General features: G+C 39.8%; 1 protein-coding gene across 6 annotated transcripts; it reads right to left on the bottom strand.

Moving 5' to 3' along the window:
- Positions 1 to 1,893: 1,893 nt before the first annotated feature.
- On the bottom strand, positions 1,894 to 23,335 carry LOC125552749 (large ribosomal subunit protein uL18-like). 6 transcript variants are annotated; one of them, XM_087518902.1, is made up of 12 exons: positions 23,098 to 23,335; positions 22,591 to 22,626; positions 22,399 to 22,506; positions 21,866 to 22,134; positions 20,347 to 20,463; positions 7,173 to 19,295; positions 6,641 to 6,727; positions 6,101 to 6,235; positions 5,819 to 5,895; positions 5,508 to 5,571; positions 5,025 to 5,080; positions 1,894 to 4,944 (listed from the first exon to the last, which is right to left on the bottom strand). In XM_087518902.1, the coding sequence occupies exons 6-9, from the start codon at positions 7,257 to 7,259 to the stop codon at positions 5,830 to 5,832; spliced, it is 375 nt and encodes a 124-aa protein (XP_087375028.1). In that variant the 5' UTR covers positions 7,260 to 19,295; positions 20,347 to 20,463; positions 21,866 to 22,134; positions 22,399 to 22,506; positions 22,591 to 22,626; positions 23,098 to 23,335; the 3' UTR covers positions 1,894 to 4,944; positions 5,025 to 5,080; positions 5,508 to 5,571; positions 5,819 to 5,829. The 6 variants fall into 6 exon arrangements, with proteins under 6 accessions (XP_087375028.1, XP_087375030.1, XP_087375029.1 ...); XM_087518904.1 differs by lacking the exon at positions 22,591 to 22,626 and having other exon boundaries at positions 7,173 to 7,342; positions 19,232 to 19,295; XM_087518903.1 differs by lacking the exon at positions 22,591 to 22,626 and having other exon boundaries at positions 21,866 to 21,989; positions 22,097 to 22,134.
- Positions 23,336 to 26,064: the final 2,729 nt, after the last annotated feature.

Here is a 26,064-nt window from a genome sequence, read left to right as displayed (position 1 = left end):
CAATTGGTGAGATTTGCCATGTTTCTTTAATGGATCTTCTAAGAAGGCAAGTGTGGCAGCTTTATTATGGTAATTATTGATCCTACTAATCAGTGGAGTTACATTCTCAAAAGAAGATAAAAAAAATAGGAGCTACAAATCAGTAACAAAAACACATAAGTGTCAACCGAACCAAAACTTGCAAAATCAACTTGATCTTCCCGGTTCCTGTATCCATGAACAAGGTCAGTAGTAGCTAAAACAAGAAGAACCAAAGTACAAACAGGATTAGGACCTCTCAATAGTTAAACTAATCCTTGAGTAAAATTGTTTTAGAAAATTACTTGACAGATTTACAAGGGCAACCTACTTTTTATCATTGTTAGGTTCAAACTATTTTTTTGCAGCTTCTCTATTAGTCTCATACAAGCTAAGTTTCACAAAAGTTTCGCTTTCTCCAGACCTATATTATGTGCCACCTCTGCAGCTTGGATATCAAATTCTGAACAAAAGGTTTGACATCTCTGCAGCTTTACAACAAAGGACAGTATATACTTAAAGTTTGAATTGATTAGTATCTACAAAGGAAAGGCGCTAAGCATCATATCTACCCATTGCCTTAGTTGCTATGACTGTTCTTGAATATATATATATATATATATATATATATATATATATATATATATATGCTAATTAGATTTGGACAGTGTAAAAAACAAACCATGAGGTAATCACACAGAGACATATTTCATGGTGATTAGACTATATGTATGCTAATTAGGTGTTACTATTCATCACCCAGGGTGCAGAATAAGTTATTCTTCACCCGAGGTAATTTTACGATCATTTCATAAATATAAATTATATTTAAAATACAAATAGTTACATTTTCCATGCACGTGGGATTTCCCATGATTTATGCAGGGGCTAAACTATTGCTTTTGGGTCACTATCATACTGTTGAGCACTAGAATCAGTTTGACCCCGTGTAATGTAAATATACACAATAATCCTAGCCCCTGCCTTCAGTCCTCAGTTCACAGGAAGAAATTCATCTTATGACTGTATAAGAAAATTCAGTACATACTACTAAAGCAAATTTCACTCCCCAACTAAGATTTTTAATGAGGCCATCTTCGATAGTGATGCTATCAAGCATAATCAGATATTCACAATAACAGCAGGCAATCAACAAGTTGCACCATCAAAATGCATTTTTGGAACTAGAATAAGGCGCAGAGAAATATGAACTAGGGAGTGGAAATTCTGCTCTTGAACTACAAAGGGTTAACAGTTAGTACTTAATAGCATCTAAGGCCTAATATAAAGGCTTGTGTGACTGACAAGTAAGAACAACCAATCAAAAAAATATTTTTTTTACTACAGAACCTAAATACTGTACAAGGAACATCTTTATCTCTCATGCGAAGGAGACCCTATGCACAGAAGGTTAGACAAATTAAGTTTATATCACCGGAAGTAAAAGGAATGCACCTTTAGTTAAATGGGGGATATCTGAAAAGCCTGCCTTACAGGAAGATTCAAAAGAATTATCAGGAAACCTTGATTTGAATCTTTTCAAGTTACTGATTTCTGGACTACCAAGGAGAACAAAGGAGAAGAGGGTCAACCAAAAATGGAAATGACTCCTCTTGGTTTGTGGGTTGGTTCAACCAAAAAATAAGCAAATATTAACAGCCGTTCTCATTGCAATGGAAATAACTCTATCTGTAAACAGGTACTAGGAGCCAAGCATTGACAGCATGCACACAGACCAACATTTGAATTACTCATGTCATCAGATGGATAATCACAATAATTTTACTTATGCAGTTGGTTGAAGAGAGAATAGCAGGTTACTTCCATACACAAACTAATGGAGCCTAGCTATAACCATATGATCACTCAGCAAAATAACACATTCTCGTCTAGTTTATTCTATAGAAATTAACAGGAAATAACCTGAATGAATAATGGGTGAGCGTCAGTACGACACTCTGCAGTTCAAATAAATCTAACTCGAATTATGTGAATATCTGGCTAATGGCAACTAAACAAAAGAAATTACGTGATGCATTGTATCTGGAATTCTGGAGTGAGAAAAGATTTGGGAGCATTACTGAAGAATACACACGTAATGAAAAAGGGCTGAGAAAATAGATCCTTGCCAGAATCTCGTACCAGCCTGGCCTGACGGTAGAGGATGGAACTGCGGCAAGGAGGGCTAGTAAAGGACTTGTGGGGCTGGATGCAGGTCTTCCACCGGTAGGAAAATGCCCAAATCCTCTGCATTAGATTTCACGTGGTGCTGCCCACCGCCAAATAACCTCAGGGCAGAAGCGGTGGCGGTGGAGACACTGTAACGTGTCGCTGCGAAGCTGAGGCATCGATTCCTCCTGGCTGAAAGCCAATGCCGACGAGGGCGCCCAACGCGAAATCGCCCGCTCGCCGCCGAAACTGCTCGGCCCTCGCCTCCGATCTCGATACTGCTGGTAATGGAGCGCACGTTTTCCAGAAACTTCGGGGAGGGGGTAGGATTAGCTCGCAATACCTGCACCAAAAAAAATCGTGTGCCAGCCCCAGACGTGGTGGGATTTTTTTTTGGGGGGGGGTATAAGAGCATTATAAACATGAAGTCTGGTACACAAGTTATATATAGGTGACACCGAAGGTTTACGATGGTGTCCTCATAGGAAGTGAGAAGTTAGACAGAGGCGGAGGCACTTTGCCTTGCATCTGAAGGTGAAGGCATACATCGTTCCTTCATCTATGTTTGCCATGTGAAGAACTCCGTCCAGTTTGTTGTTAAACCTTGTCAGCAGCTCCTTCCAGAGAAATGTTTTCTCTTGTAAAGTAGACCATAAAGAAACCTGCACCATACAAACAGAGAAATATTTTCTCTTGTAAAGTAGACCATCAAAGTTGAGGAAGGTGCTTCAGAACTGAAAAAAAATAGTAACTTCACACGAGAAATAACCTCTCCAATATGTATGCAAATACAATCGGCTTAAAATGAAATGAAACAGAAACAGAAACAGAAATCAAGAGAAACTGAGAAATGCATACCAGACCATGCTAAGCACCTTCAGTTTGACCATAAGTCAGGGTGCTAAACCAAATACACACACACAAAAATTAGGCAATATTTCAAGTGAATGAAGAAGGAATTAATAAGATGGAGAACTACATTATCATCATTAACAGAAGGAAAAGGCATAGGCAATGAAGAATGTTTGTTTTATACTAGGCATGAATATAGACATACACAGGATATTTTTCAACAATATGTACAATTTAATTTAAAGAAATCCCTGTTGTTTGATAGTAGGAAGACAACACTTGCACAGACAAAAATACAAAAATTGAAATGTAAGATCCGAGTAACTATAAAGATAGGCGACACAATAGAATGTAAAACATGATAACATAGAGCACTGTGTCCAGGAGCAGTTCTTAGGAATAGCAGTCAATTACATCATATAGTAATTGGATCCAACACCACCAACCCATGGTACTTTTCTACAGATAAAGCACACAAAAAGATGATATAAATGCTTCTTTTGATATTCTGTACCAAATATGATCAGTCCGATCTTTGTGACTGATCAGTCCGATAAAATATGCAAGCCATATGATTACAACCAAAAAGATGCACAAATCAGAATATATGTGTACTGAAAGTTGAAAGAGATTCAAGCTTCCAGATGCAAAACATCGATAAAATAACTCAGGATGTTGCAATCAGCTGACATTATACTGCAACCTAGTGCTGCTGCTCACCATGAGACCTGTACTGAACCATGAAACAAAAAGAATGTGCGACCTGACACTATACTACAGTTTCTTGTGACCGGCAGATTAGGAATGCCGAGCATAAAAATATGGTGGATATAATGATAAATTGTATGACTGGAGCTAGCAAGAAGGCTCGTGGAATATGTCAAACAGAAGAAATTACTGACATGAAAGTAGTTGTCATTTGTAAGACCACCCCTCAGTGTTCTGGTATGCATGTGCGACCTGAACATTGTTATGACGCTAAACATATTTCTTGTTAAAAAGATAAGTGGTTCCCTTTCATACAAATCTTGTATATTTATTTGAGTGGATGTCAATAATTTTTTTTAAATGAGACCAACCCAAGGGCAAAGCCGGGGCTCGAACTCGGGTGGACTGGCTGGTACCCCAGCTGCCCAGCCAACGGGTCGACGCCCCGTCCTCTGATGTCAATAATTTAGATAGTCACTATCTGGGAATAAGGCAGCTCAAATCAATACTTAGTTCTGTATCACAGAGCAAAATCTAGGCATAATAGTCAGGCTACAATACAACTATGAGGTGCACCAACTTCTTTTTGGAAAATACAAATACCCACTAAAGAAGAACGAAGTTGCACTCGGCCAGCAGGGCATTTAACGGAAATGCATTGGCTAATGCCAATGATGTCTGCTTGTTACCTAGGTTAGCCATGAAATTGTTAATCATATGAAAGTACAGGAATGCAAAGAAACCATGATCATTCCACAATTGTGGAAGCAAGTTATTATGTTTCAAGAAATCCTACAGAAAAGAAGCAATGTAAAAAGGGGAAACAGCTAGGCATGCACTAAGAAAGTGACGAACAATATCTGTCCAACTAAACATCTACACCTGATGAAATCAATATCGTTGCGGAGGGCCCTATACAATTGAAACAGAAAAAACAATTTTCAAAAACAGTGCCCCTCTGTTATCACCATACTCTAGCAGATTAATTTAACACAATCTCGCTACTTGTGCTTTCTGGTGCCTTGTGGCATTGCTAATGAAAATACCTTGCGAACCCATTTAAATAATTTGTACACTTCTGTTGGTTGTCAAAAGGAACATACTGTAATAACCAGGACAAGCACCTCTACAGAAGTTGGCATTAGAATAAGCTTAATGACCTTTCGGAATAACTTCTGTGGTACTAAAAGAGCTACCCTGCAATTACAGTCAACAGTTAATGGCTTCATTCTTAGTGGAGCTAGGAAAATAGGGAGCACAGATGAAAATGCTCATACAGGAAGATCGTCATCGATGGGGAGTGGGAAAGTGTTCTGCACTTGGAGAGCAAAGCCTGCAAAAATGTATAGAAAGAACATGAACTATTGACCTGTTGCCATGTCATCGGCAGAGTGCCATCGCCATGACCGAGTAAAAAAAATATAGCCTATCCCAGCTTGACTGGATATATAGATTCCCAAGGAAAAATTACAAACCTATACCATACTAATATAGTGAATATCAAGATTCTTAGGAGAAATGTGTAACCTAAAATACTAAAAAGGAATCATAGCCCATTCCAAAACGACTGCATATATATACAAAGATTTTCAGGAGTAGATATGATTCTAGCATATGTTCAAACCAGGAATACAAATAGTGAAAATGTTTAACCTGAAATTTGCTCTAAAACCAGACATATGTTTATTTTACAAATAGTGAAACATAAGCATTCCTTTTAGCATAAAAAAGAGGATCAAAACATTTAAAGAAAGAACCACCTTTTTTCTCAATCATTCCTTTTCTAGGAACATTTGTTAGGCAAGCCTTGTGGCATCTGTAACCCTGAAACCACACATAACTCCCCATCAGAAAATTGAAGTTTCAAGCTCCTATAAAGGGGCATTTGCATTCCTAACATGCCCAGCAAAAAAATCAATCATGCAATCAAGATATGTAGGTAAACAAATGAAAGAAAGCTCTTCACTGCAAATCTCATCTAACTTTGTCGTATTCTCTTCTCTCCCTCATGTAGTCATGTTTATAGCATCAAAATGAGAGGACAAAGGTTAACAAGAGGGAGAAAAATCACCTTGATCTTCTTCAGTTCTTCTTGATGTACTCACTGAAGTGAGATTGGTACTTCTTAGGTTCCTCATCAGCTATTGACTGAAATAGGGTAGGGTAGCAGTTAAAACGAGATTCAGTAAGCTCCTTCAGAAATAAGAACAAAGTACACTGCTTTAGGATACTTTATATGGGTGAATCAGGCCCAGATATATCTTCCAGAAAGAATTCATGTATACAACAATGATAGCCCTAGGGAGTGAAGAAATGGCATTATAATACCACGAGGGCAATGGATCCAACTCACCTTCATGTAGTCAGCAACATGACCTTCATAGATGTATTTGAGGTGAATCTCAGCGCCCAACTGCTTCTTATCCTTCTTGAAGCCAGCAAATCTCCTGTCACTGTGCGGAAGATCAAGACCACCATCCAAAGCTCCCTGCAGTAGCCAACAGACTTGGGTCTCAAACGGATAAACTGTATGCTTCCTAATTAAATAGCTTAGAACCCCCCCAAATATAGAATAAAAGAAACACACCTATGACAGGCAATAAATGCAGTCCAAGGTTAGGCATACTTCAGGTCCATCGTAAGTAAGCTATATATTTTTCTTGGCTTTCCATGTTTACCAACTAAATCCTTTAAAATGTCTATAATTTAGATTTCTAACCTATCCAGCAAAATTATCAATCGTGCATTCAAGATCTGTAGGTAAACAAAATAAAGGAGACTTTTCACCACAAAGCTCATCTAGCCATCACAAATCATAGCATCAGAATAAGATAACAAATTTTAACAAAGTGACAAAAGAAAAGAAAATTAAAGCATTACAGCAGCAGCTCACCATGGCAATCCTGGAATGCAAAGACTTGTCAGTGTAGAAGAGGTGTGTGAAACCCTCTCTGCCTGATCTTCCTACTCTTCCTCGCGACTGCAGATGAAAAGAAAAGCAGTGAACTTGAGGTCCAGATCTCAGATTCATACATCCAACTTTTTTGCCAAAAAAGGCAAAGTAAAAAATCTGAGAACTAAAACCAACTGATACAGCTGCGGGAGCCCAAATAGTTCTGCATACAAGAATCTTTATTTCCCCATAACAAAACTTCTTTATACCAAGTTGTATATTCTTTGACACTTTCTGTGGAAAAAATATTTAGCAATAAAATTGATCATTGAAGCTAAAGCACCATTCACCTATGCAACAAGAACATAAATTAGTATCAGAGTTCTAACATCAAATGTAGGTGTAGTCCATAGATAGGCTAACTACCTGGAATACCTAGCAATTTAAAATATATGCTTGAATGAAGCAGTAGAATGAGACAAAAAAGGGAGACCAGAGTGAGAGAGGAGGGAGAGACGAGGTGGAGGCAAACCTGAACCGCCTCGGCATCCTTGCTCCTACTCCTGTTGTGCCGGGAAGGAGAGGGTTGCGGGGCGCAAGAGATGCGTGGAGTCGCCATTGTGCACAAGTTGCAGGTGTCACCGCCCACCTTCGCAGGCCTCCGCAGGCCGCACGAGCCCCCGCACCACTTCACTGCACATGCTCCTCGAGGAAGAAGCGAAGCGCCGCCAAATTAACTCTCATAATCCACCATAAAATTTGATTCAAGATCACAGTCGGCTAACTAAATCCAAGTTATTCCAAATTTATTAAATATTCATTTATCCACCAATATAATAATCACCATGCGCATCTATTAGACCTAAAATCTCATAATCTACCAAACATCTTTGACTATCTTCTCAAAACACAATCACCTAAATAAACACAACTAAAATCTCATAAATCACGGAGAAATTTGTTTAAATATCACAACCACCTAACTATATGCAAATTGTCCAAGATTAATTAATACACCGAACATCTTTGACTATCTCCTCAAGATTACAATCAACTAACTGATCCATCACAATTCTCATAATCCACCATAAAATTTGGTTCAAGATCACAATCGCCTAACTAAATCCAAACTTTTCCAAGTTTATTAATAAATTATTTATCCACCAATACAATAACCAACATGCTCACCCACTAGACCTAAATTCGCATAATCCACCGAACATCTTTTACTAACTCGTCAAGATCCCAATCACCTAACTAAATCCAACCAAAACCTCGTAATTCACCTAAAATTTGGTCAAAAGATCACAACCACTTAACTAAATCCAAATTGTTCCAAACTAAATTAAATATATGTGTATCCACCAATATAGTAATCACCATGCTCATCCACTAGACCTAAAATCTCATAATCCACCAAACATATTTGATTATCATCTCAAAACACAATCACCTAATTAAATCCAACTAAAATCCCATAAATCATAGAGAAATTTGGTTCAATATCACAATCACCTAAATATATTCAAATTGTTCAAGATTAATTTATCCACCGAACATCTCTGACTATCTCCTCAAGACCACAATCAACTAAATCCATTGCAAATCTCCACCATGAAATTTGTAATAGGTCACAATCACCAAACTAAATCCAAATTGCTCCATGTTTACTATAGACCCATTTATCCACCAATATAATAATCAACATGCTCACCTACTAGACCAAAATTCACATAATCCACCGAAAATCTTGTAATAGCTCGTCAAAATCACAATCACCTAACTAAATCCAACCAAAACCTTATAATCCACCATAAAATTAAGTTAAAGGATCACAATCACCTAACAAAATCCAAATTTTTCCAAGTTTATTAAAAAATTATTTATCCACCAATATAATAACCAACATGCTCACCTACTAGACCTAAATTCGCATAATCCACCGAACATCTTTTACTAGCTCGTCAAGATCCCAATCACCTAACTAAATCCAAATTGTTCCAAACTAAATTAAATATATGCTTATCCACTAATATAGTAATCACCATGCTCATCCACTGCACCTAAAATCTCATAATCCACCAAACTTATTTGATTATCATCTCAAGACACAATCACCTAATTAAATCCAACTAAAATCCCATAAATCATAGAGATATTTGGTTCAATATCACAATCACCTAAATATATTCAAATTGTTCAAGATTAATTTATCCACCGAACATCTGTGACTATCTCCTCAAGATCACAATCAACTAAATCCATTGCAAATCTCCACCATGAAATTTGTACTAGATCACAATCGCCTAACTAAATCCAAATTGCTCCATGTTTACTATAGACCCATTTATCCACCAATATAATAATCAACATGCTTACCTACTAGACCTAAATTCACATAATCCACCGAAAATCTTTTAATAGCCCGTCAAAATCACAATGACCTAACTAAATCCAACCAAAACCTTATAATCCATCATAAAATTAAGTTAAATGATCACAATCACCTAACTAAATCCAAATTGCAAACTAAATTAAATATCACTTTATCTGTTTATCCACCAATATAATAATCACCATGCTCATCTATTAGACCTAAAATCTCATAATCCACCAAACATCTTTGACTATCTTCTCAAGACACAATCACCTAACTAAATCCAACTAAAATCTCATAAATCACAGAGAAATTTGGTTCAATATCACAATCACCTTACTTAATCTAAATTGTTCCAAACTAAATTAAACATTTGTTTATCCACCAATATAATAATCACCATGCTCATCTACTAGACCTAAAATCTCATAATCCATCGAACATCCTTAACTATCTTCTGAAGACACAATCATCTAACTAAATCCAACTAAGATATCATAAATCACCGAGAAATTTGGTTGAATATCGCAATCACCTAACTAAATTGAAACTGTTCAAAATTAATTAATCCACCGAACATCTTTGACATCCCCCAAGATCACAATCTATTAACTAAATCTATTGAAAATCTCGTAATCCACCGTGAAATTTGTTCAAGATCACAATCACCTAACTACATCCAAATTGCTTCATTTTTACTAAAGATCCATCTATCCACCAATATAATTACCACCATGCTCACTTACTAGATCTAAATTAACATAATTCACCAAACATATTTGACTATCTTGTCAAGATCAGTCACCTAACTAAATCCAAAAATATCTCAAAATCCACCGTAAATTTGGTTGAAAAATAACAATTACCTAAGTGAGTCAAAATTGTTCCAAACTAAAATAAAGATTTGTTTATCTACCAATATAATAATCACCATTCCCATCTACTAAACCTAAAATCTCATAGACTAGCAAACATCTATGACAATATTCTCAAGACACAATCACCTAACTAAATCCACCTACAATCTCATAATCCAGCGTGAAATTCGGTTCAGTATCGCAACCACTTAACTAAATCCAAGTTGTTCAAGATTAATTAATCCACAAAACATCTTTGACTATCTCTTGAAGATCACAATCAACTAACTAATCCATCAAAAATCTCATCATCCACCATGAAATTTGATTCAAGGTCACAATCGTCTAACTAAATGCAAATTGTTTTAAATTTATTGAAAATTTATTTATCCATCAATATAATAATCAACATGCTCACCTACTAGACCTAAATTCACAATAATTCACCGAACATCTTTTACTAGCTTGTCAAAATCACATTCACCTAACTATATAATGATCACCATGCTCATCTACTAGACCTAAAATTTATTTATCCATCAATATAATAATCAACATGCTCACCTACTAGACCTAAATTCACAATAATTCACCGAACATCTTTTACTAGCTCGTCAAAATCACATTCACCTAACTATATAATGATCACCATGCTCATCTACTAGACCTAAAATCTCATGATCCACGAAACATCTTTGATTATTATCTCAAGACACAATCACCTAACTAAATCCATATTCTTCAAGATTAATTAATACACCGAACATCTTTGACTATCTCCTCAAGATCACAATCAACTAAATCCATTCAAAAATCTCATAATTCACCATAAAATTTGTTCAAGATCACAATCGCCTAAGTAAATCCAAATTGCTCCATGTTTACTAAAGTCACTACTTCCTTGAGATTGAGGTTTCTTCTACCTCTAATGGCTTCTTTATTTCCTAAGAGCAGTATGTCCAGGATCTTCTTTCTCGTGCTACTCTTACTAATGAGCACACTGTTGAGACTACTATGGAGCTCAACATCCACCTTTTTGTCCACCTCCGCTCCCTGTAAGTCCGGATGGGCGTCCGTTGCCTGGTGGCGGGTTGCTATGTGTGCTGTCTTGATCCCACATCATGTGTTCCCTTGCTGGGCGGCACAATGGCGAGCAAGAGCTCAGACAATCGACGCATACCTGAATTTTACCCACGGGACGCGTCCGAGAACACGGCGCTACCTATCGTCAAGGCCAAGGGCGCACATTAGGAGAACGTGGGATGCTTAATCAAGTGCGTGACACAAATCCGCAAATAGGACAAGGACACCAAGCCGGATCAGCGGGGAACGGAGAGTGCACTGGCAGGTAGGATGCTGGATCAAAGTCCATCTTTAGTAGTGGCACCATCGCCTTGAGTCACTCGTGTGGCCCTTATTTCTACCCACCAATATAATAATCAACATGCTCACCTGCTAGACCTAAATTCACATAATCCACCAAACATCTTTTACTAGCTCATCATCAAAATCACAATCACCTAACTAAATCCAACCAAAACCTTCTAATCCACCGTAAAATTAGGTTAAAAGATCATCATCACCGAACTAAATCCAAATTGTTTCAAACTAATTAAATATTTATTTATCCATCAATATAATAATCACCATGCTCATTTATTAGACCTATAATCTCATAACCCATCAAACATCTTTGAAGAGGTAGGATGCTGGATCAAAGTCCATCTACTCCCATCACCCACAGTCTCTCCGCCTCTCTTGTCGTGTTTACCAGTTATTTTCAGTAGTGGCACCATCGCCTTGAGTCACTCGTGTGGCCCTTATTTCTACCCACCAATATAATAATCAACATGCTCACCTAGTAGACCTAAATTCACATAATCCACCGAACATCTTTTACTAGCTCATCATCAAAATCACAATCACCTAACTAAATCCAACCAAAACCTTATAATCTAGCATAAAATCAGGTTAAAAGATCATCACTGAACTAAATCCAAATTGTTTCAAACTAATTAAATATTTGTTTATCCACCAATATAATAATCACCATGCTCATTTATTAGACCTATAATCTCATAACCCATCAAACATCTGTGATTATCTTCTGAAGACACAATCACCTAACTAAATCCAACTAAAATCTCATAGATCACAGAGAAATTTAGTTCAATATCACAATCACCTAACTAAATCCAAATTGTTCGAGTTAATTAATACATTGAATATCTTTGACTATCTCCTCAAGATCACAATCAACTAACTAATCCATCAAAAATATCATAATCCACCATAAAATTGGTTCAAGATCACAATCGCGTAACTAAATTCAAATTTGTCCAAGTTTATAGAAAAATTATTTATCCACCAATATAATAATCAAGATGCTCACCTATTAGATCTAAATTCACATAATCTACCGAACATCTTTTACTAGCTCGTCAAGATCCCAATCACCTAACTAAATCTAATCAAAACCTCATAATCCACCCTAAATTTTGGTTAAAAATCACAATCACCTAACTAAACCCAAATTGTTCCAAACTATATTAAATATTTGTTTATCCACCAATATAATAATTGCCATGCTCATCTACTAGACCTAAAATATCATAATCACTGAACATCTTTGACTATCTTTTGAAGACGCAATCACCTAACTAAATCCAGCTAAAATCTCATAAATCAACGAGAAATTTGGTTCAATATCACAATCATGTAACTAAATCCAAATTGTTCAAGATTAATTAATCCACCGAACATCTTTTACTATCTCCTCAAAATCGCAATCAACTAATCAAATCCGGCTAAAATCTCGTAATCCACCATGAAATTTGGTTCAAGATCACAATCGCCTAACTAAATTCAAATATCTTCAAGCTTATTAAAGATCCATTTATCCACCAATGTAGTAGCCACCATGCTCGCTTACTAGACATATTAGTCCATCAAACATCTTTAACTACCTTGTCGAGATCACAAGCACCTAACTAAATCCAACCAAAACCTCATAATCCATTGTAAAATTAGGTTAAAAGATCACAATCCCCTACCTAAATCCAAATTGATCTAAATATTTGTTTAGAACTAATATAATAATCACCTTGCTCATTTACCATACCTAAAATCTCATAATCCACCGAACATTTTGACTATCTTCTCAAGACTCAATCACCTAACTAAATCCACCTAAAATCAAATAAATCACCGAGGAATTTGGTTCAATATCACACTCACCGAACTAAATCCAAATTGTTCCCATCGACTACGAGGCACCTACGCTGACTTTGTAAAATCTCAAGATGAAATGCCGGCTTAGTCTCTCGATGGTGCTCATAGGGGTAGGGTGTGCGTGCGTGCGTTCATAGAGGTGAGTGTATGCACGTTTATATAACACTTGCGCTTGTACTGTGTTCAAAAAATATTAATTAATCCACCAAATCTTGGACTATCTCCTCAATGTCAGGACCCCGATTCCAAGTCACATCGATCTAGCCGGTAGCACCTCATATCACTTTACGGCCTCACGCACGGTATTCCCACGGGTGTCGCCTTACCATGGCCCGGGACCGTTTGCGCCTTTTGGCTCACGTATATGATAATGTCGCTAGCATCCATATGACAGAGAACTCGGGCCGACATGGCTAGTCGTGAACCCAAAGCGGCACCAACCTATGGGGACAGGCATACATGAATCACATCGAGCATGTCGGTCAGCAGGGTGTGAATCCGGGCTGTAGCACTGGGCTGACAGGACTCCGGGAACCCGGGCTGTAGCAGGCTAGGAAGGACTCCGGATTTCACCGCGTGACATTTCCCCGGAGGGACAGACACAGGAACGAAGTGAAACACATGCCGGCCAGTCAAGTGTCCTAAGCAGTAGTGCTGGGCTAGCAGGACTCCGGTGAACTGGGCTGTAGCGGACTACTATGGCTCATGGAAGCACTAGACTACATTTCCCCATAAGAGAGGCTGCCAAGGATAAACAACTAGATTGTCGAATCCCACACATACCAAGCATTTCAATCATACACACAATATGCTCGATATGTGTAAATACAACATGGCATCACAACATAACTCTACGACTCAAGTATTTATTCATTAGGGTCCGAGGAGCGAGAAATTACAAACATGAGTCTCATGACCCAACAATCATAGCATACAAATCAAAGCACATGCGGAAGCTTAACATGTCTGGGTACAGACATCTACAAATGAAAAAGGCTAAGAAGCCTGACTAACTACCAGATCTTGCCGAGGGCACAAGATCGTAGCTGAGGTATCAAGCTAAACGTCGAAGTCCACGCGAAACTACTAGCGAGACTGAAGTCTCTCTGCAAAACATAAATTAAGCAAACGTGAGTACAAAGGTACTCAGCAAGACTTACATCAGAACTAGCTACATATGCATCGGTATCAACAAAGAGGGGTGGTGGAGTTTAACTGCAGCAAGCTAGCTTTGACTCGGTGGCTATCTTAAACTACGACTGTAAGCAACTCTTTTGAGGTGGCGCACACGAGTCCACATATTCACCATATCAATACACCACTATGGATCCGCTCCCGTCTCCCTACGAGCAGGCCATCCATAGCACTCACGCTTATCTTGCGAGTTTTAGAGCATCCACTTTCACTTGTCTATGAACTATGCAAGGGGTCCAAGTTTCCATATCCGAGGAATCCGGCTATTCGAATAGATGATGATAACCCTGCAGGGGTGTACTTCTTCACACACGCTCCCACCACTTACCGTCGTTTACACGACATGTACTCGGCAACCTTCAAGCGGAAGCCCAACGAGGGTGTCGGCCACGGCCTACCTAAACACTTAAGTCTCTAGTCCAGGTTTATCGCCTATCCAGGTTCCATCCGCAGGGAGTCCGGCCGAGGTTTCCACATACGGCCCCGAACGATGTGAACAGGGTTCCCGAGACACCAAACGGGCGCCCGGTACACCGTGCCACGGTGTATCTACCGCATCATAGCCCACCCCTAGGGTCAGCGCTACGCACGGCCGCCAACACATAACCTACAAACACCAGAAACTAGTTGCAACTCCTGGACAGAGTACTAGGGTGATTAAGAAGCCGAGAGGGTCAATTAAGGATCCCAATGAGTGGTAGTAGTTGTTCATGGATCACAGACATAGAACTCAGTTCCTGAGGACGGTTTCAATGAGACCTACCATGTACTCCTACATGGCCTCTCACCGCTACCTTTACCAAAACGTGTTCACACACAGTAGAACATGTTCACACACCTCCGATTCATTCCCGATGAATCAGACCTGACACAACTCTATGCAATAGCAGGCATGACAAACAAGCATGAATGAGTAGGCACATCAGGGCTCAAACAACTCCTACTCATACTAGTGGGTTTCATCTATTTACTGTGGCAATGACAGGTCATGCAGAGGATAAGGGGTTCAACTACCGCAACAAGTAACAGATGAATCGTTGTTGTCCTAATGCAGTAAAAGAGAGCAGGAGCGAGAGAGTGGGCTTGTATCGGAATGAACAAGGGGGTTGTGCTTGCCTGGCACTTCTGAAGATATCATTGGGTCTTCATCAGTGTCAACGATCACAGCGTCGGTACAACGTCTATCAAGAGGGGACAACCACCGGCAACAGAGAATGAACACAATCAATGCAATGCACAATATGATGCATGATCATGACATGTCAATATGCTGTGTTTTGAGCTAATGCAACTAGCAACATGTTAAATGGAGTTGGTTTGAACCCTAGGTTCAAATTCAAACTCCATATGTGAGGGTTTAAATGCCATTTATATGATTTGGCCTAAACAGCAGCCATAAGTTGTTCTAACATGCATGAAAATGGTACAGATGGATAGATTGGATTTTTCTGATCATTTTTCATATATAATTTATTTCATTTGGAGTTACGGTTGAATTTCTATGATTTTTAGAAGTTTAGGCAATTTTCTGGAATTTTCTGAATTATTTTTAATCTAGAAATGACTTATTGCGTCAGCATTGCGCCATGCCTGCGTCAGCAAGTCAACAGCAGCGGTCTAGGTCAAACCTGACCAGTGGGGTCCACTGGTCAGTGACACAATGCTGTTCAGTGTCAATGACAGGTGGGGCCTGGTCAACGGTGACGTGGCCATGTCAAACTGACCTGTGGGCCCGTGGGGTTAGTTTAGTCTAAACAGGAGCTAAGCAGTGTTAATTAGGCCGTGCGGCCCAGTAGTCAGTGGCTCTGGGGAGGGTTAGCTGGCGGTGATTAGCACTAATCACGCGGCCACGTCGGCTCGCTGGAGTTCAACCGGCGGCGACCACAGAACACGGCGGGGCGCGTCGGATTTGCGCTAGAGGCGTCGGGTTAGCGCGCTGAGGGCACCAGGGCATAGCCCTTGCTCGTCCGCATCAAGAGGAGGCGGAGTTGGGCGCGGGGTCGCCGGAATCGACGACGGCGAGCGCATCCACGGTGGCCGGAGTTCGGACGTGGAAGGGGTCGACGCTACGGTGCACTAGAGGAGAAACCGAAGGGTGCTGCGGGCTCCTGGGAGTGCAGCGAACACGGTGACGCGCTCAGGCGCAAGCTGGGGTGGCCCTGGCCACAGCGGTGAGGAACTACGGCGGCGATGAGCTCTCGGGTCCGGTGGTTAGTGCGGCTACGGCACGCAAACGAGGAAGAGAGGAGAGGGGAAACGACGAGGTGCTCACGGCGAGGCCGTCGGGGTGCTCAGCAGGCTCGGGGGAGGTCCGGTGCAGGCGGAACGGCGGTGACGATCTCGGCGGACCGAGGTTGAAGAAGACGGTGTGGTCGGCGTTTGAGGGCGTTCGGGCTTGCGCTTGTTGAGGGGGAAGCTTCACGGCATCGAGGCGGACAGCGGGGATAGCACGGAGAGGCGTGGGGACGGCTGTGGCCGCGGTGGTCGGCGATGGTGGCGAGGGTGGGTTCGGCCGTGAGAGGGAGAGAGAGCAGAGGAGGGGGAATGAGCTCGAGAGGGACTGAGAGGTGCAGGGGGGGCACGTGACGCTCGGGAGAGATCCAGAGCGATGGGGACGCAGGCAGGCAGGGTGGAGGTGGCCGGGGCGTGTGCTGACGCGCTCCGGCCACGCGCTCTGCCTACTGGCCTGGGGAGGAAGACGACAGAAAGGAGAAGGTGGGCTGGGCCGAAACTGCTGGGCCACCAGGTAAGTGGGCCTCAGGTAAGTCTCTGCTTCCTTTTTTTATTTGTTTCTGTTTTCTATTTTTCTGACATTTGTTTCTAATTTAGTAAAATACTAAATCAATTTTAAACTTCATGAAAATAATTGTGTCAACTAAGTGGACTTATAAAAGCCACACAACAATTTTCAGAATTATTGAACATATATTTATACATATAATAAATATAAATCCAATTCAAATAGTTATTGAATTAATTCCAAATTCCCAAAATAAATATTTCTGAGACTCCAAAAATATTGGTTTGAGTTTTACCTCTTGACAATATTTTTATAGCTTGACAGGAACATTTTCTTGGGTTTATTTGAAACAATTTTTAGTGTTGATCATTTTTATAGAAGACTTCTGAGGCTTTCCACTTTCCCCAATTCAACTTTCATAAATATATACATGATGCATGAGTGCTTGTGCAACTAGTTACAACCAATTCTAAGGCTGTGACACTCAAGATCTCAATCAACTAATTAAATTCATTCAAAATCTCATAATTCACCATGAAATTTGGTTCAAGATCACAATCGCCTAACTAATTCCAAATTACTCTAAGTTTACTAAAAATCCATTTATCCACCAATATAATAACCACCGTGCTCACTTACTAGACATAAATTCTAACATAATCCATCAAGCATCTTTGACTATCTCGTTAAGATCACAATCACCTAACTAAAACCAACCCAAACATCAAAATCCACCATGAATTTGGTTAAAAGATCACAATCATCTAATTAAATTTAAATTGTTTCAAACTAAATTAGAGGTCTATTTATCCACCAATATAATAGTCCTCATGCTCACATATACTAGACCTAAAATCTTAAAATCCACCAAATACCTTTGTCATCTTCTCAAGATCATAATAACATAATTAAATCCACCTAAAATCACACAAATCATCATGAAATTCAGTTCAATATCACAATAGCCTAACGAAATTCAAATTATTGAAGGATAATTAATCCATTGAACATCTTTGAGTATCTCCTCCGGATCACAATCAACTGACTAAATCCATCTAAAATATCGTAATTCACCATGAAATTTAGTTCAAGACCACAATCGCCTAAATAAATCCAATTTTTCTTAAGTTTGTTAAAAATTTACTTATTCATCGATATAATAACCACCATGCTCACCTACTAGACCTAAATTCACATAATACACCAAACATCTTTTACTAGCTCGTCAAGATCACAATCACCTAACTAAATCCGACCAAAACCTCATAATCCACCATGAAATTTGGTTTAAGATCTAAACCACCTAACTAAATCCTAAATGGTCCAAACAAAATTAAAGATCTATTTATCCACCAGTATAATAATCACCATGCTCATCTACCATACCTAAAATCTCATAATCAACCAAACATTAGACTATCTTCTCAAGATTAAATCATGTGACTAAATCCACCTAAAATCTCATAATTCATCATGAAATACGGTTCAATATCACAATCACCTAACTAAATCCAAATTGTCCAAGATTAATTAATGCACCGAACATCTTTGACTATCTCCTCAAGATCACAATGAACTAAATAAATGCATCGAAAGCTTACAATCCACCATGAAATTTGGTTCAAGATTATAATCGCCTAACTAAATCCAAACTGCTTCAAGTTTATTGAAGATCCATTTATCCGCCAATAGAATAACCACCATGCTCATTTACTATACATAAATTTTTATAATCCACCGAACATCTTTGACTATCTCGTCAAAGATCACAATCACCTAACTAAATCTCCACTTCAACTCCATTTTATACAACCTTATTTTCAGAATCATACCATGGGCATCAGTGACACCCTTAGGTTTTTGTAAAACATTTATGAGTAACAAAGATTCTTCCCAAGTTCTATGACTTATGCGACTAGCATGGCTAAGCATTACTGTCAAACTTGCACAGGGTATTATCAAAGGGGGGTGTCAATATCAAGCACATAGAGCATAGCTAAACCCTAGCTAATTTACTTAGCATAAGAATGTCAAAGGGGTGTCAATATCAAGCACATAGGGCATAGCTAAAACCCTAGCTAATCTGCTTAATAGCAATACTAGTAAAAAATACTTTATGCATGAAAAATAATTCTAAGTGTAATGCAAATATGGGTTCAACATGATCAAAGTAGGTTGCTTGCCTCGCTCACCAAAGTCTTCAATGGTACTGGTCACTCCTCGAACGTCCTTGAATCTTCCGAAAGATAATGATTTCTACTCGTTGGAAAAATAAAATTAACACACAATCAATAAACAATATGTGCAAAGGGTTCCAAAATTTACAGAAGTTATCATTGGAAAGAGGAAACTTTAGATGAAATCTGGAAGTACCCTGGATTTTAGAAAAAGAGAAATGGCATTCTGGGCCAAAGATGTACAGAAATAGCAAACGAAAATTTGACAGGACAAGACCAGGTATATGAAATCCAATCATATAATCCAAATACAAACTAGTTCCTTCTGTTTCGATATAGAAATACCAGGCATGTTCCTGGATGTATGTATTATATTCTAATGGTATACTCCAATGGTACACATGAGATTTTTATACCAAAACAAAGGGAGCAGTTCATAATTTCATCTTTCATCCACCAGCATCAAGTATATTAACATTAGGTAGTAACAAATCTGCCTCCGGGATTGATGTGTGCAGCCCTCAGAACTAGTTACTGACACTAATTTGGCCTTATGTCAAGATAATGATCAATAGACAGTATAGCCTGCGATATATGGATAACACCACAAGCACCGGTATGATACGTGGTGAAGATGTATATGGTATATAAACCTCCCAATGGAAGTATGGATTTGCCAGTATTTAACTATGATTGTTCAAAGATTTCTAGTATCTTCATTAGAGAGACTACACAGAGCATAGCAGCTAATAACAAAGAGACTGCGCAAATTACAAATATAATTTCAGATTTGTTGTGCGTCTCTGAACATCTCAGAAGCAAGCACACAATTGTATAAAGTATACAATCATGTCAAAGCCATACTGCTGCTGCTCCATGACCACCTTGTTTTACAAGACAACCCGTTGAGACAACGTTTTGGACATGTACATTTTGACAAGAATATAGGGTATGTCATAACTAAAGGGAAGAGTTTCACAAGCAAACAATGGAAAAGGAAGGTCAAGTGGAGAAATATAAATCGAGACAAAAAATACAGTAACATAAACAAATTGATAATTAAACCCACATAATTTTAACAACACTGCAAGAATGCAAAAACCAAACGAGTAAACTCCCAAGTAGCATACCTTCCATTTGGGATATCAATCTTTTTTGTTGTACTACGACTCTGGTATCCACCACCATATGAAGAATACTGAGGTGTGTTTCCTTGATAAGATAAGGGTGGGATGGAAGAACCATGCCTGAAAACAAAACAACAACTCATTATATTACTTATAGCTGCAGATCTGTTGAGTGAGAAAAACCTTCATGTGGACAACATAAAACAGGACAATGATGTCAGTACATAAGTAACAAACTAATAACATTCAGAGGTGACTGAAAATATTACTGGAAACCACATCATCTATGTACTAGATGAGATAATCAAATATTTGGCTCTGTGCCGATAGACAATCGTCAATGCAGTATGTTACTGTTTTTTTGCATGTTAAAAAGGAACCACAGAAACTATTGTCATTTGTTGCATCTAGCAAACAGGGCCAGTTCCATGAGACATTGAATAAAATATTACATGATATATCAAAATCAAACTATGGATACTATTGATCATCTACACAAGATATACTTGCCAGAATTATTAACAAACTCTACTAGCCATCCTTATAAGCCCGTAATAATATTGGAGCTCATTATATGGAGATCTAGACTCCCTAGCAAGGATAAACGAATTGCTAGGCGTTTTCTTGTTGCCTAGATCCTAGTACAGTTAACCTTCGCCTAGGCGGGCTATTTTCTTCCACTGCTTCCTAAACATATCGCTAAATTGCATGGATCGCATAGAGCAGTACTCAGCAGCTAAGGTCCACTTGGTGGCGAGAGAGAGAGAAAAGGGAGAGAATGACGGGTGGGAGCCAGCTGTGTAGTATGTATATGTATAAATTTCATGTAGATTTGATGAGAAACTAGTGACACTATCTTTTGACTTGGGTTGGGTTTGATTTGTGGGGTACGGAGAACGGCAGCATCAAGACCAAGTTATTAAACAGGAACTCAACATGTATATAATTTGACTGCCATGCACATGCACATACTATATTCAAACCCAGCCTACAAGAACAACCTAAACCTCTGTTTTATTCTACACAAGAGTAATCAAACATCTAGTCATGTTAAACTCGGCGTGAAAATAACATATATATACACTGAGAAAAATACATGTAGCTATCGTACTTATTAAATCTTGTCACTTGTTGGGCACAAACACTGAAAGTCATATACTGTAAATTTACACAAGAATATTTTCACATGGTATAATTTTTGTTGAGCTTCTCAGGGATGAGCATGCAACTAAAAATTAATTAATGTGCAGTGTTAAGTTTCATTGTCTACCAGGACCATCATCGTACTATTCCCGAACCAATACAATTATATTAGTAGGAGAGGGTCGATAACAGAAACTTTATATGATAATGCAGCAAGTTTGCAGCAAAATGCTGAACATCAACATGCATATGGGTAATTGGGATATTCTAAGAAGCATGTACAACTACACGGACTTTAGCGTCGACTCTACTAAACCTTAGTATCAGGGGCTAAATAAAAAGGGGAGAAGAAGCAGGAGGAGAACATTAAGGAGCTTACTGTGGTTCCATGAGGTTGGCCAGTACTCCAACAAGTTGAAGATAGTGAGGTGGCAGAAGCCGTGGAAGATAGTGAGGTGTCAGAAGCTGTGGCATGCGACATGCTAGGACCGAAGTAATGGGCACTGCGACCAGGGGTATGGTGGCACACAAGAGTTAATTAAGTAGTATGGCACCAGGTCGACCTCACAGAATATCGTAGTTGTTGGAATCACACTTGCTTATATTCAACCTTTAGTTCTGATGCTTCTCAAGCCAACATACTTGCACCTGAAACATAAGTTTTATGGTAAGCTTCACATGAACATCATTTCGAAAGATGGAAAATTGAAGTTAACAACATGACACATGCAATCAGGTATAGCCTTGTCATGTTCCTCACTTAGAGAAAATAGAGACAGTTGAGTACAATGATTCCTGTTGTGCATTGCATCAAACACATGATGTGTACATTGTTAAGGAAATCAAAGCCTGAATTGTTTACAGAATTTTTTTATATAAACTATGAAGACTTCACCGGGAAGAGAGACTTGCCAAGAGCAAAGAATGGAGCGTTCAGACACACGTTGTGACCGTCTTCTCCGCTTTTCATCACGAATGCTCCTTCTAGTCAGTTCAAGTTACATGAATCAAAGCTTCTCCCTACAATGAGAATGAGATACTAAGTATAATTAACAATCAGTATAATGAACACCAATGGAAGCCATGGCTGGGCTGCAGTCTCACCATGGTCCTCCCCTAACGAGCTAACTTCCTATTCCCCTACATCATTGTCATCATGAGAAATAAATTTTATATAGTGTGCATGCCATAAATTGAAGGAGAGAAATAAGACACATCCAAGAAGAAATCTGAATCGAGCATTTCATCGAACACAAGACTCACAAAATCTCGAGCAAAAGGGGAAATCCAGTAGCATGAGGGAGAAGCAATTACGATTGGACTGTCCTAATGCTGAGGTGCGAGAGAGACTGAGCGGCACACGCATGCCCATGACGCCGAGGAGCAACCGGAGGTCGTAGTGGGCTGCATCAGCGCCGGCCGCCTTGCAGACACGACGACGGCGTTCGCGTGAGATTAACGAGGACCAACCACCCCAACCTCCCCTTCCTCCCACACCGCGGCCCCCGCCATCGGTGACTCCAGCTTAAACTCCCTTCCCACGCTGCCAGGAGAGCCTCGCCTTGTTGAGATGACCGTGACGGGAAGCAGAGGAGGTACCATGGTGCTTACCCAGATTTTCGGGATGGTGAATGTTCGCCGTCGCTTATCTAGATCGTCGGGGCGCCGCGAGCGGGGTGGTTGGGCAGCGCGCAGGGGTGGGAATGCTGGGGCGCGGCCGTTGTAGGAAACGAGGCGCGCGGTGGCGGTGGGTGGAGCGGCTAGCGGTGGCCGCGGGAGGCGCTTGACTGGCGGCGGCGGTGGGAATAAGACAGATCGGGGTTGGTTAGATAAATGGGCTGTTTCTGGGCTCCGCTTCGGCGTTTCCTAAACGGCGCCTTATGTGCCCGTTATAGGTCTTTCTGCAATCCGGGGAAAACCCTATTTGACGCATTTTGCGTCAAACAGTCGACGTATCGCATAGGCGGGCGACCGAGCGCGCGATTTGGGCCGGCCTAGCTATAGCGTATGTACAGGTTCTGGTTTTGTGAACTTTCTAGAGGATGCCCAGCCGGTTGTTACTGATTTTTGGAACCTTCTAGAAGTTTCTGAACCGGTCATTATTTTTCCTTTCTATTTTTATTTTTTTTTCCTTTTTCTATCCTTTTTTTGTTTCTTTTTACTTTTCACTTTTTTGTTTCTTTTTTTCTGTTTTTCCTTTTTCAAGTTGTTTTTCCTTTAAAATATTTTTTGATAATTCCAAGTTTTGTTCAGATTTCAAAAAATGTTTGTACTTTCAAATTTTGCTCACAAATTCAAAAAAATGAATTTCAAAAATTTTACAGGAACTTTCAAAATTTGGTCAAGATTTCAAAAAATGTTCAGTCCAATTTTTTTTATTTAACAATAATTGATAATTTGGAAAAATGTTTGTGGTTTCAAAATTAGATCATAATTTCAAAAAATGTTCGCATTACAAAAAAATGTTCAAGAGTTTTAAAAAGGTTCAACTTGAAATTATTCGGAACATTTTTTTCTTTTCCTTTTCTTGTTTCAAAAATTGTTTGGAAACATAAATAATGTTCGTGCTTATAAAAAAGTTCAAACTTTATTAAAATGGTCATGTTTTTTCAAAAATTGTTTCCATTTTAAAATTTTGTTCAGTTATTCCAAGAAATGTTCCCATTTTTCAGAAATTGTTTGGAATGCTTTTGTTCTTGCATTGAAAACTTGATCATAAATTCAAAAAATATTCTTGTTTTCGAATTGTTGGTCATGTATTGTCAGGACCCCGATCCTAAGTCACACCGATCTAGCATGTAACACATCATATCACTTTGCGACCTCACGCACGGTATTCCCACGGGTGCCACCTTACCTGGCCCGGGACCATTTGCGCCTTTTAGCTCACGTATATGACAGTGTCGCTAGCATCCATATGACAGAGAATCTAGGCCGACATGGCTAGTCGTAAACCCAAGGTGGCACTAACTTACAGGGACAGGCATACATGACCAAGCAATGAACTTGTCGATCATCAATGTATGAACCCAAGTCGTAGCAAGCTACAAAGACTTAATGGAACAACGCGTGACATTTCCCCGAAAGGACAGACACATGAACGAAGAATGACACATGTCGGCCAGCCTAAGTGTTCGAAAGCAGTAGCAAGCTACCATGGCTCAGTGGAAGCGCTAGGAGACATTTTTCGGTAAGAGAGGCTATCAAAAATAAACAATTAGGTTGTCGGATCCCACACATACCAAGTATTTCAATAACATACACACAATATGCTCGATATGTGCAAATACAACATGGCATCACAATAAAACTCTACGAATCAAAGTGTTTATTCATTAGGCCCCGAGGGGCCAGATATTACAAACATGGGTCTGATGACCCAGCGTCATACAAGCAATAAGCACATGTGTAAGCTTAACTTGTCTTAGTACAGACAACTACAAATGAAAAAGCTGAGAAGCCTGACTATCTGCAAGACCCTGCCGAGGGCACAAGATCGTAGCTAAGGTAACAAGATAAACGTTGAAGTCCACGCGGAACTACTAGTGAGACTGAACTCTCTCTGTAAAAACATAAATTAGGCAAACGTGAGTACAAATGTACCCAGCAAGACTTACATCATAACTAGCTACATACACATTAGTATCAACAAAGGGGTGGTGGAGTTTAACTGCAGCAAGCCAGCTTTGACTCAGTGCCTATCCTGAACTACGTCTGCAAGTAACTCTTTTGGGGTGGCTCACACGAGTCCACATATTCACCAAATCAATACACCGCTATGGATCCGCTCCCGTCTCCCTACGAGAACACCATCCATAACACTCACGCTTATCTTGCGCATTTTAGAGTATCCACCTTCACTTGTTTATGAACTGCATAAGCAACCAAGTAGTCCTTTACATGGACACGGCTATTCGAATAGTTTGATAACCCTGCAGGGGTGTACTTATTCACACATGGTCTCGCCACTCACCGCCATGTGCACGTCATGTATCTCGGCAACCTTCAAGCGGAAGCCTGGCGAGGGTGTCGGCCACGACCTGACTAACCACACAAGTCCCTAGTCCAGGTTTATCGCCTATTCGGGTTCCATCCCCATGGAGATCCGGCCGGGATGTCCTCAACGGCCCCAAACGATGTGTACAGGGTTTCCGAGACATCAAACGGGCGTCTTGGTACACCGGGCCACGTACCTACCGGCTACCGCGTCACAGCCCACCCCAAGGGTCAGCGCTGCGCACGGCCTCCAGTATACTACAAACGCCAGAAACTAGGGCGGTTAATAAGTCGAGAGGGTCCATTGGTTTCGGGCCCAACGCGTGGTAGTAGCTGATCTTAAATCACACATACAGATCTCAGTTTCTAAGGACGGTTCCAATGAAACAACCCACCATGTACTCCTACGTGGCCTCTCATCGATACCTTTACCAAATCGTGTTCACACACTTAGTTCTCAACAGTAGGACATGTTCACACACCTCCAATTCATCCTCGATGAATCAGACCTGACTCAACTCTAAGAAGTAGCAGGCATGACAAACAAGCATGAATGAGTAGGCGCATCAGGCTCAAAAAACT

This window comes from Triticum urartu, chromosome 4A (genome assembly GCF_056163025.1).
Source record: "Triticum urartu cultivar PI428250 chromosome 4A, HENAU_Tu73, whole genome shotgun sequence".
NCBI lineage: Eukaryota > Viridiplantae > Streptophyta > Magnoliopsida > Poales > Poaceae > Triticum > Triticum urartu.
This window is presented reverse-complemented; position numbering and strand designations above follow the sequence as displayed.

What these genes read in the sequence shown, in the direction of transcription:
- LOC125552749 (XM_087518899.1), bottom strand. An exon ending in TGCTTGTCCTGGTTATTACA is followed by an intron (nt 2,850 to 4,850) that starts GTATGTTCCTTT and finishes TGTATGGTGCAG; the next exon opens with GTTTCTTTATGGTCTACTTT. An exon ending in CCTTCACCTTCAGATGCAAG is followed by an intron (nt 2,531 to 2,708) that starts GCAAAGTGCCTC and finishes TTTTTGGTGCAG; the next exon opens with GTATTGCGAGCTAATCCTAC.